We start from the raw sequence: 12,757 nt of genomic DNA on the forward strand, positions 1-12,757 counted from the left end.
ATTCTTTAATGAATGAATGCCCCCAGTTAGCAGGAATAAGCATGTTTTTTATTAACTAAAATTACTTGTTTTTCATTTGTTAAAGTGTCAGTATGTGTTGGTGGTCCGGGTATGCATCTTTCCAACACATTAGGCTCTTGTTTAGTGTTTTTTTTCAAGTGGTTCATCCCTACAGAAATTGTCACAAAATAGAATAATACAACTAAAACAATAATTGTAATTATTTTCTGTACAAAAGCTCCCTCATTTGTGTGTGTGTGTATTATTTAGGGGAAGTTCACAATTATCAATATTCTATAATACATGGGTAGAAGGGTGGGTGGCAGGGGAATTTAAACCAATTGATTAACAATAAAAATTTGAATAAAAATACCCCTTGAAAATTCTTATACACTTTTTAGTTATAAGAATACTAGTAAAAATATACCAGGTGAATAATTCTTACCGACCTGTCACGCATGTTCATAAAAGATGGACAATAGTGCAACCCGTTTAAGCACAGCTTTTATGTAGTTTTAAACATTTTGTATTTTGTTACTTCACATAAAAACCTTAAAGTATAGAAACATATACATAAAAATCAAACAGAACTGAACAGTTTTTCATTGAAGGAGATCATTCACTTCATTAATGTACAAAGAACACCAACATATAACGTTTTACTAGCCATAGATGTTCCTAAATAAAGGTTACCAACTAGCAAAACTACAACTATGCCCTTGGATGACCCAATTTAGGCAATGTTATGTTGGAAAGAACATCTGATCATCATTAATTTAACACTAACAATCTGGATTATTTCAAAATAGTGTTTCTGTTGGAGCTTATAAAGAATCAAATTATAAATCCACTATATACAGAGATACAACTATTTGAAATGACACACTGTAGAGTTTATGGTTGAACATACAGATCGCCATTCTGTAAATGTAATGTGTTTGATAATAGTCAAATTACATGTAGCTTGTCGGCAAATGATGGTCGACTCTTTGATATGCATGTATTAAAACAAATGGAAAGAGTGAATCTTGAAAGTGGATGTAAGCAAAGAAACTGATGATAACTCTTCTATGATACAAATTATAGGCACATTGGGGGGGTGGGGGGTGGGGGAGGTGCAATAATAAACTCTGGATTGTATATTAGTATAAACAGATTTTACGGCTATACCATCACTAATTTTTTTCAGTCTTGAAACTAATTTTATATAAACTTTTATATTGAAATTAGTTTCCGGCATACTTTGTAATTCACCGAATCATTTCGTATACCCTCGGCATAAGCCCAAATGTTTTCAAATCGCTGGCATGATTTTTTAAGAAAGGTTTTGATTGGTCGAATGAAAGATCAACTGGACATGAGCTCCAACGGTGTTCTGTTAGATCCACAGGTAATAGTAATTAAGTGGAACTAATTTTAATTAATTTTGTATTTTAAATCTTCAGACATTTGCACTTAAAAGGTTGTGTTCTGGGCGGGACAAAACAAGACCCGATATGAAACGGCCCTCAAAGCAATCCAGTCAAAATCACACACTGTAAACAGATCAAAGAGATATTATACACCCTTGAATCCATTCGATATGGGGCATGAAAACGGAACTATTAAACTGAATGGGGACATATAGACCAAATATTTCATGTTTTATATTTATTTTTTAATGGTTGGTCTATTTTATATTTATTTACATCTATGTTCTATGGCTTTTACAGAAGTAAATACAAATATAAAATAGACAAATCATTAAAAAAAAATTAATATAAAACGTGAAATAAAACTACAGAGACCGAAATATTTGGTCATGGGGAAATACTGCACTGCATTGGCAAACTGTGGGGGACTGAAATTGTAACATAAATTATGTCAAATTACTGGCCAATGTTAATGTACGGTATCAATAAAAGTTGATTTGGTATTACCAAATTGATGGAAGGAAGGGAGACATCTATTTTATAGATGAAATGAGCATGTTGCCATAAAAAGATTCCTCGCTCCTTCTGTAAAGAATCCACATCTACGATGGAAAACTGAAAAAAACTGAAACTGGGATCATTTTCTTTTCATGAATACTTAACCTGATCTCTCACCAATGGTATGTCCCTCCACCCCTCTATTTCAATACACTGGTCTGCACATCCCAACATCCATGCAGTGATTGAAATCTTCCAATGAGACCTCTGCTTCCTATTCCTATGGTGGGTATATATTCTTTCCCTTCAGCATTAGCATTCATGTTACGTTGAAAAGACATTTATATGCCCACGACCATTTGAGGTTCCCACATCTTTTGCTAGAAACATCATCTAGAACAAAATCCAAAGAGGAGTAAGGGGGTGGAGAGTTCATTCACACATCTGTCAAAAGGCACAATCTACGAATTGTACAATATCACAGCAATACTGTCACCATGGCAACACAGTAGGCTAATCACATCTGCTTCACAGCCAAAATCAATCCTGACAAGTCGGTGCACACTGTACCTCATTAATTAATACTATTCATTCTTCAAAAACAGTCGACTGTGATGGATTCTTTGAACACAGTACATCTCGATTACTATTGGCTCTCCCGACACATCGGTATATCCCATTGGGTCGGTGAAAACACCTCCAATACTACTGGTTCATTAAATGCACCAAGTGTCCTAGTTGATTACTTGATCTGATGGTCGACTGTCGGCTTACATGTGTACATACATATGCCGTGGTGATTTAAACCAGTCCGTGACGTAATGGTTACACCATCGGATTCAAGACTGGTAGATACTGGGTTCACATCCCAGTACTGGCTCCAATCCAGTGTGAGTTTCATAGACTCTGTCACTAACCACTCACAATTAACCCCAGTACTGGACAAACAGCCCACATATCTGAGGGGTGTGCCCCTGGCAGTGTGCTTTAACCTTAACTGCAGGCAAACACGAAAATAAATTAAACAACAAACGAACGTTGATCTGGGAGATCACAAAATGGAGCCACTGAACACAACATCAGTTCACTGGACACATCATCACTAGTTCTCTGGAAAACAGTATCTGTAATGAAGATTCACTGAATCTGAACAGCAGGAAACGCCTCCATATTGGAATCTGTTCAACAGGGATCATTTTGGTTTCAGTTTGTTTTTATAATAGCTGCAATTGATTAGCAACTACTATTAACATTTTTAAAGTGTGTAGTCATTTCTGAAACTTGCATGAGATACTGAACAAAATATTCCCAGTTGACGAGAGTTGTGTTGATGCTGATGTTTTGGTGATGTCTATCCATATATGGAACTGTATGTTGGAACTTTGAGCTTAATAACAACACATACTTCCTGAAATAAAAAAATAGATTTGTGTTAAAGGCACTCATCCTAGTTGTTAGGAAGTTTACAATAGTTTCCGGTATTACAATTGTTTAACCCTTAATTATCCATACAATTTCTTGCTTAAACTATTAATGTTGTCAAATCCAAATGTTTCAGGTCATCCTGGTGCCTACTCTAGCTCAAAATGTATTTTATATGGGCCTGAAAGATATGCATCTAGATAAAGTTTGTTCTGTTTAACAACACCGACACCACTAGAACATATTGATTAATTAAACCTCAGCTATTGGGTGTCATATATTTGGTAATTCTGAATGTAGCTTTCAGAAGAAACCTGCTGCATTATTGCTTTTACATCACTTTCCCAGACAGGACAGTTCAAGGTCTTTGATATACCAGTTGTGCAATCTAATTAAAATTAGCTCCACTACTACATGTGGATCTAACAGCAGCCAGTTGGAGCTCATGTCCACCAATCAAAACCTTACTTGCAGAATAATGCCAGTGATTTGAAAACATTCCAAATTATCCTGAGGGTATATGACATGTTTCATGTGAATTACGAATGCCTTATTTAGACCAGTAGAACTAATTTTAATCAGATTGTTAACAACACTGCGTAGACTCCAATGTCCAGGTAACATTTCGTCTGTAAATAATAATTTAAATATTGACCAATCACACTTTGCCTTTTATAACCGTTATTTGGGAGCATACAAATTCTAAAAATATCGGGCGAGTCTATTTTAGTGGCCGCAGTACAGCGAACCATACAATACGTATGGGATGGGTTATCAGTCTTCACTTTTACATTACAAATTATTTATTTATTAAAAAAAGTAAAAACTAAATCAGTTTTCAGTTTTACATTACAAATGATTTATTTTATAAAATAAAACATGTTTTAAGGCATTCGTAACTCACACGAAATATGTCGTATACCCTCAGGATAATTCGGAATGTTTTCAAATTATTTTTAAATCACTGGCATGATTCTGCAAGTAAAGTTTTGATTGGTGGACATGAGCTCCAACTGGCTGCTGTTACATCCACATGTAATAGTGGAGCTAATTTTAATTAGATTGCCAGTTGTGGGACATTGGTTGGGATGGGAAAAAACCAATTGGGATGGGAAAAAAACAACTGGCAAATGAGTCCACTGAGGGGGTTCAATCATACAACCCAAGCACCTACGGCTCAACCAACCAGATCAGACCCCAAACCCAGTCAACCAGATCAGACCCCCAAACCCAGTCAACCAGATCAGACCCCAAACCCAGTCAACCAGATCAGACCCCCAAACCCAGTCAACCAGATCAGACCCCAAACCCAGTCAACCAGATCAGATCCCAAACCCCAGTCAACCAGATCAGACCCCCAAACCCCAGTCAACCAGATCAGACCCCCAAACCCCAGTCAACCAGATCAGACCCCCAAACCCAGTCAACCAGATCAGACCCCAAACCCAGTCAACCAGATCAGACCCCAAACCCCAGTCAACCAGATCAGACCCCAAACCCCAGTCAACCAGATCAGACCCCAAACCCAGTCAACCAGATCAGATCCCAAACCCAGTCAACCAGATCAGATCCCAAACCCAATCAGATCCCAAACCCCAGTCAACTAGATCAGACAACCAGATCAGATCCCAAACAACTAGATCAGATCCCAAACCCAGTCAACCAGATCAGATCCCACACCCAGTCAACCAGATCAGATCCCAAACCCAGTCAACTAGATCAGATCCCAAACCCAGTCAACTAGATCCTCTTGTAAATGAAAGAAACGATATTAGAGAACAATTCTCATGCAAGTATCTCACCTTTCCTCCATTTTGTTCCAGTCTATGTAAAGCATCTGTTCCCTTCTCTTTGAATGTTTTTTCCATCATTCGTTTTGATAACTGTTTCAAAGAAAATACAAAAATTACCACAACAGTCTCCAACGCTTCTTTTGAACATTTCCCCATCTCAGCAATTTATTTAATCAGTGACCATTAGGCATTAAACATATGATAAATGAAATACATAGTGGGAGAAAAAACACTCAAACTTACAGACATGAGTAGTGTTTTTAACTACAGGTTCAAACTTACAGACAGTAGTAGTATTTTGAACTATGGGTTCAAACTTACAGACAGAAGTAGTGTTTCTGGGTTCAAACGTACAGACAGAGTAGTGTTTCTGAATATAGGTTCAAACTTACAGACATGAGTAGTGTTTTTAAATACAGGTTCAAACTTACAGACATGAGTAGTGTTTTTAACTACGGGTTCAAACTTACAGACAGAGTAGTGTTTCTGAATATGGGTTCAAACTTACAGACATGAGTAGTTTTTTTAACTACGGGTTCAAACTTACAGACATGAGTAGTGTTTTTAAATAAGGGTTCAAGGCAGGCCCAACCACATCACTGAGTTGTACAAGTGCGTTGAGTCCTCGCTCAAATACACCGGCATCAGGGTGAGTCTGTAAATAAAAAAGTTATTATAATCAGAGCTTAACATTTCCCGGGTTAAATCATCTTATCGATGTTGTTATATTTTACCCGCTTTAAGATTAAAATCTGGTGCTTATGAATGATGAGGTATCTACAGTAACCATAAGATGCTCATCTCGATGAATGTTAGAAAAAAGCCTTACACACACACACACACACTAGCGTTAGATCAATAATGTCAGTGTGATTTACCAGGGCAGCACGGACCGGCGGGACGAGCTTGGGTAAGAGTGGAATGGCTTTCTGCTGTGCTCCGTGAGACTCCAGCAATTCTTTGAAGCCGGTACACGACACAAACATGTATGGGTGCACCGTCTCCCTCAGACCCTGTGGCAAGGAAATAAGAAATTAAAACAATATACACAGCAAGGTATGGTATCAATTACTCTAGGATATAACTGTGGCAGCAGATTTATTGTATAAAGACACCACAGTATCCATTGCTTTGTGTAGCAGTTTAATAATAACAGGAAACAGGCCTTCATTACAAAAAAATATATAGAAATGTCTCTTCAAAGTTAATGATGAATTAGGTGAACTTCTTTTGTATTTAGTTTACCCAGTGGTTTGAAGATTACTAAGTCATAACTGTGCATGTCATATACTTGCAATATCTGACAAAACAACATACAGTACCCTCCAGGGCTCAAACTTAAGACTATGTTCACTGTTAACTATATCAGTTTTGAAAGGCTTTTTTCATAGGCAAAATGTTCACCTAAAGCAATTTTTTAGCATGTCTACAACAATTTTAAACAAGTAACTTTTTTTCAACAAATAAACATAAAACTAAAAAAACTAAAATCATCCCTTTGACAAACATCAATAATTTTTAACAATGGCAAAAAGCAACTGATCAGTAAAGGTCCTAACTTATGGCAATTAATATGACAGCCCCATCAAATGCCCTGACTCACCTCTGCTAGCGTGACCAAAACTGGATCGAAATGAATCATCTCTGGACTTGTGTCCCAGGCTATCTTGTGTTTAACACTGCCGTGAACCAACCTGTGGGATAAATAAGAAACACATTACACAGACTGTGAATTCTACATTGTAATTCAGAGCTCAAACTTAAGAATTTGCCTCTCACAGCAATTTTTTTAAGAAGTGCCATGGATGAAATGGCCCAACGATGGCAATTTTGAGCCTGCCTATGGCAAAAAGAATTAAAGTATCATTTGCAGCAAATAAACATGACTGAAAGGTTATTTTGCTGTATGTAGACATATTTCAAATGTTAAATATTGGTAGATAATGTACACCTGGTGTATACATTTTGCCATTGTTGATAAGCTTTACCTACTACAATTTGTATCACATCAACGTAAACTGCCGTTGATGCTGTCATCAAGTTTAAGATCTGTAATTTCTTAGTGAGAAATTATGTTTATTTCACAAGTTACGAGTTTCTGCAGGGGCAATAAAGTTGCATAACTGACAAGTGAACAGAATGATGGATCACATAAAATATTACACCTTCAACAAGTGCTGCTGGTCCCGTATATTGATATTTAAAACATGTCTGCATAATAAAACAAAACAAAACAACTGGACATTTCTTCAGCTGACAGTCAAAATTAAATGTTTAAAATCTCACCTACAAGGAATCCCACCATTGGAATAAACTGATGCAAACGCCGACAGATCTTTCGACTTACTAAACTGAAAATGATTGAAGAAGACAAATATAAATAATACTCACAAAATACTGCAGTAATTCTGCAATACTGGTTGGCCAATACACATTATTTTTTTCATGAGTATAGCTTTTGAAAATAAAGGAATGCTTGCACAAGGCTTTTAGACTGGTATGCATATTCAACAATATATATAATGCACATTATTGCTTAATATCAACAAGTATATTATTATATTTAATTTAAAAACTGTTAAATGTGACGGCTATTATATATAACGAATGCATCCATTTTGTTCAGGGGCAGTACATAGCCCAGTGGTAAAGCGTTCGCTTGATGCACGGTCAGTCTAGGATCGATTCCTGTCGGTGGATCCATTGGGCTATTTCTCATTCCAGCCAGTGCTCCACAACTGGTGTAACAAAGGCCATGGTATGTACTATCCTGTCTGTGGGATGGTGCATATAAAAGATCCCTTGCTGCTAATCGAAAAGAGTAGCCCATGAAGTGGTGACAGCGGGTTTCCTTTCTCAATATCTGAGTGGTCCTTAACCATATGTCTGATGCCATATAACCATAAATAAAATGTGTTGAGTGTGTCGTTAAATAAAACATTTCCTTCCATTTTGTTCCACTGCAGTGAATACGCCCTCTGGCGAGCATATGGTTACATAATACTTGACACGACAAGAATTAGTCTTAGAATTGAAGAAACAAATGTACCTGATTTTTGAGTGATGATGAAACAGGCATGCATCACAATGTTCTGTAATAATATCCATACCAGTAAGCCAGCAATAAGTATATATTACTTTTCAATACAAAATAAACCACCATTGTCAAAATAACTATCATGTTTTGTCCATGCATTAACCTACGTTCTGAAATGATAATCAGTATTTTTTTATTTAATTGGTCTATTGTGTAGTTGCCTCTACCTGTGATTCTTGATTGGCAGGTGTATATTTGGTTGGTAACCAGACGAGGCAATTAATTACTGCTGTCTAGACACAAAAATATGTACCGATATTATCAACATCACAGGGTATGGTGAAATAACCTGCCACCCCTAAAACTCTCGATTAAGTAGACTTTCCCATTTAAAATCACAGAACTGACCAATGACGTGGTCCCAAATAAAATAAAATTATAACTTGGGTATCATGAGTGGTAATTTTTGCTCCAACGTAGCCTACTAGTATGCATTTTAGGGGAGGGAGGGGATTTTTTAAGAGTGAAAAATACTATAACCCCATTTCATGCTATTAATGCAAACTGATATATATTTAGTTAAATAGTTTATCATATTATCAAGTCATTTATGTTGTTTTTACAAGTTTGGTTGATCAAAGGGAAGAGTCTGGTTGTATCTTACTGCGTTTGTTTACACTGTGCATATAGGAGTTGGCAGGAGCCGACGTCACTTCGTCCCAAACTAGATTACCGGATGCAACGAAAACGAAACAAAATGGCTGCCCCCAGTTAGCAGTTTTTGTATGAACTCTAAAATTATGCATTTTTCATTTCTTAAATTGTCAGTATGTGTTGGTGGTCCAGGTATGCAATTTTCCAAAACAAAGGCTCATATTTCACTTGTCCTCCCCTTTAAATATGCCATTAATGCTTGATACAATCTCGTATTTGTGTGTGCAAGTAGTGCCAGCTGAGGCTTCAATATTTTTATTATTTAAGCATATAGAACAGAAAATCCAATTACGTTTGGTGCATATATGACGCCACACTCCGCATTGGTTTCACTACGCTGGCTTATCCAGGTAAAAAAAAAAAGCCAGTATTTTGAAAGTGGGACACTTTTGACGGGCTCGTACTGATCTCGGTTTTCATTGGCTTATCACAAGTATAGAATTCCCCAACAAGAGATCACGTGAGATTTCACAATTTTTGAACAAATTTAACTGTCTTGATTGAGGGGTCGTCTCATATCTCCAAAACATATTTATATCCATAGAGGTATGGTACAAAGCCTTTCCAGGGGTCGGTGGGTGGGGGATTAGCCTTGAAATTTTGACAGTGGCCAGCTGTTGGCATATGCGTTACATGTAAGGGGATGTTACTAATTATGCAACGCTCTAGGGGTAGAGGAAGAGGGTACTGTGTTCGATTCATGTAACATTTTCCGACTATATGTTATTTTTATTCATTACTTAGACCTAAAAAGGTGGGGGGGTTTTAATGCGCGGTCAGTTTAGGATCGATCCTCATCGGCGGGTATATAAAAAACCATGGTATGTGATATTCTGTCTGTGAGATGGTACATATAAACGATCCCTTGCTAAAAAAAAAATGTAGCGGATTTCCAAGGCGCGTGTGCAGGGATTTCAGAGGGGTTGGGGTTATAGACTGTTGAGCTTAGTTTATATGGGGCCATGCTCCCCCAAAAATACATTTCAATGTTTTTTAAGCTTGGGCAAGGGTTTCGACCTCCAATACCCTCCCCCTGCACATGCACCCGATTCTTCTCTAAGATTATATGTCAAAATTACCAAATGTTAGACATCCTACAGCAGATGGAAGGAAGAATATGATATGTTATATTAAACACCCCCCCTCTAACTTTACCCTTTCCAAATGAAATAATACTTATTTGAATTTGTCGATTTTAACACATAAAATTAAGAAGTGAAAACATTCATTGTCTACTTTAGTATATTTTATTTTAAAAATACAATGTATATACATGATTAATATGTTACTAGTATACAAACTAAACTTTGAAAGTTCTACTAACACTTTATACAATATCAATTCTGAAGTAGGAAGGTACGACTGTCGATACTGATCAAGATCAAACTGGTTTTAACTACAGACTCGTACAGCGCAAGATTTCTCTTTTAATTTTTTGAGACGAACCCTACAATTTGAAATCGGCAAACGCACGTATTAACTGAAACTGATAACAGGCTGTCGTTTGTGCTTTGCCGAGCTATGGCGGCACAGGCGACGAATCAAGCGTATACGTTTGACAATATCCATTCATAGCGAAAACACACGACATTTTTAAAAGTGCATTTGAGCTTGTATTTCACATTTGTACATGATGTTATAATATGGTAACCAGAGAATGTAACTTTAAGATATGCTAAATTGGTCTACATTGTAGTTTAGATTCAAACTCCCCATCCCCTTTGTCATGCCATGGTGCAAAAACCCTAACTGTCATCATGCACAATTTTGAAAGTTCCTCTAGAGAGCTATGACTGTAATGGAAAGATATGGATTACAGAATTTGTCTTAATTAGTCTATGGGCAATTTTTTGGTAGACTGGGCACAACTTCTGAATACCTGCTCCAATGAGTGAATGTATACACATGTGAACTTTGGTTAACACTACATAGATCTATAACATAAATATTATATATAACAGAAATTATACAAACATGATCAACAGTTTTTGGATTCAACCGATCGGAGGGTCTTGAAGATTTTGGAGGTCTGTCTGATTTAGTCTTTGTCTGACCAGATACAGGTTTTTTACCAGCACTATTTGGTGGAGTTCGCGATCCTCTGGATCCTGCTGAACCAAGTGAGTTTGTGCGACTCTTTGCACTTGAATTCATACTTGCCATTTTTACACTACATACAGTTCCATAATAAAAAATAGAGGTAAACAATTCATTATGATTATGAAATGTCGTTTTCAATCAATTTACATCTGTCGGTGTCAATGCCACAATCATGACAATGGCCCTTTAATGAAATCAAAACAAATCTGCACACACAAAGCGAAAGTAACACGACAGACGGCGTATTTTATGATTAATTCACTAACTATGCATTATTTGCTGATGAAAACCATGTTAATTATATTTTCACAACAGAGTAATATTACAACATCAATAACATTAAAAACCGTATTATATTGAAGGAAGTAATGTCGAGTGTCAGAAAACCAAAGCATTCTGGGACGAGCGCACCTGTCGTTGCTATGGATGGACTTATCACATATTTGCGGAAGGATATCATTTTAAAATAACGTTATATATGTTGATATATCTTTAAAATTAATTAAATATTCTAATACAATCGTATAATATTCACATTTTAGTTCAATTTTAAAATACATGTTTGAAGTTTAGTTTGACCTATAGTTATTTTGTAGAATTATGTTTTTCCATGTACTAACTTCCGGGATTTAGTTTTTAGCTTTAAAATGGTGTCAAAATTTACTCTCACCGTTGACGTTTGGATTTATTGAAATTTGTTTATATCCGCGATAAATTAATTACAATTTGCTATGGATAACAGCATCCGAAGTTTATTGACTGGCGCAGAAAAATGCACAGGTAATATAACAACCTGCAGGGTGCCTCGTGACCTAGAAGTAATCTGTATTTTTATTTACCTGTTTTCATTGATCACCTGTTTTCATATATCATAAATTGTCAGAAAACATTACTTGTCACTTCTTAATTTGTATAAACAGAGCACGTATTTATAGAAATATGTTTTTGATGGCATTGCTTACATGTTCTGAATTATCACACATCCTAACTAGCCCAAGTACTCTGACTGTTAGCCCGAGTACTCTGACTGTAAGAGAGCTAGACGGACATTTGGACATAAACACGCTCTCATTACAGTCAGAGACCAACCTATGTCTTTTTTTGGCAATTCCTGACTACCAAACGGTAGGCAACGAGTCCCGCTCTAATACCACAACAATCCTATGTTTGACGTCAAATACCTTTACATCAATAATTTTCGAGTTAAGTGATACCAAAAAATCCACATATTAATCACTAATACACATACTACAGAAAGAAACCCGACAGCACCCACATTTAGCTACGCTTCGTGACACTCCGTCGCAACAATTACAAAGCTCGGCGATCTATTTCGAGACTGGGCGATTCCGCCTTGTGCAGCAGTTACAGGGGTCGTCTCATAAGAGGAGGCAGTACGTAGCACATACTTTTGCCGTATCCTGTCCATAACACCCCAAATGTATCCTTCAAATTCAAAATGGAATCAATAATGTGTAATTGTTTTGGTTTAATGACGTAATGAAATCCAAATTCATCCAAAACGGCATTAGCCAACTCTTCCATGTTGTAACTTCGCTTGATATGAGACGGCCCCTGTAACTGCTGCACAAGGCGGAATCGCCCAGTGCGCGATCACGTGGTCTACGTCTCGAAATAGATCGCCGAGCTTTGCAATTGTTGCGACGGAGTGTCACGAAGCGTAGCTGAATGTGGGTGCTGTCGAGTTTCTTTCTGTAGTAAGTGTATTAGTGATTAATATGTGGATTTTTTTGTATCACCTAACTCGAAAATGATTGATG

General features: G+C 36.8%; 2 protein-coding genes across 3 annotated transcripts in view; one reads left to right on the forward strand and one right to left on the reverse strand.

Annotated features, from left to right (window-relative positions):
* Positions 1-488: 488 nt before the first annotated feature.
* LOC121384411 (PACRG-like protein) lies at positions 489-11,361 on the reverse strand. Its single transcript, XM_041514798.1, has 7 exons — positions 10,851-11,361; positions 7,412-7,476; positions 6,729-6,819; positions 6,004-6,138; positions 5,673-5,780; positions 5,135-5,215; positions 489-3,318 (listed from the first exon to the last, which is right to left on the reverse strand). The coding sequence occupies exons 1-7, from the start codon at positions 11,037-11,039 to the stop codon at positions 3,262-3,264; spliced, it is 726 nt and encodes a 241-aa protein (XP_041370732.1). The 5' UTR covers positions 11,040-11,361; the 3' UTR covers positions 489-3,261.
* Positions 11,362-11,623: 262 nt separating this feature from the next.
* LOC121382793 (cilia- and flagella-associated protein 46-like) overlaps positions 11,624-12,757 on the forward strand; it is a 28,534-nt gene continuing 27,400 nt past the window's right edge. For both annotated transcript variants that reach the window (XM_041512404.1, XM_041512405.1), the window contains exon 1: positions 11,624-11,756. In XM_041512404.1, coding sequence (XP_041368338.1) covers positions 11,708-11,756 — 49 coding nt within the window. In that variant the 5' untranslated portion in view covers positions 11,624-11,707. The remainder of the gene's footprint in view (positions 11,757-12,757) is intronic.

This window comes from Gigantopelta aegis, chromosome 10 (genome assembly GCF_016097555.1).
Source record: "Gigantopelta aegis isolate Gae_Host chromosome 10, Gae_host_genome, whole genome shotgun sequence".
Taxonomy (NCBI): Eukaryota; Metazoa; Mollusca; class Gastropoda; order Neomphalida; family Peltospiridae; genus Gigantopelta; species Gigantopelta aegis.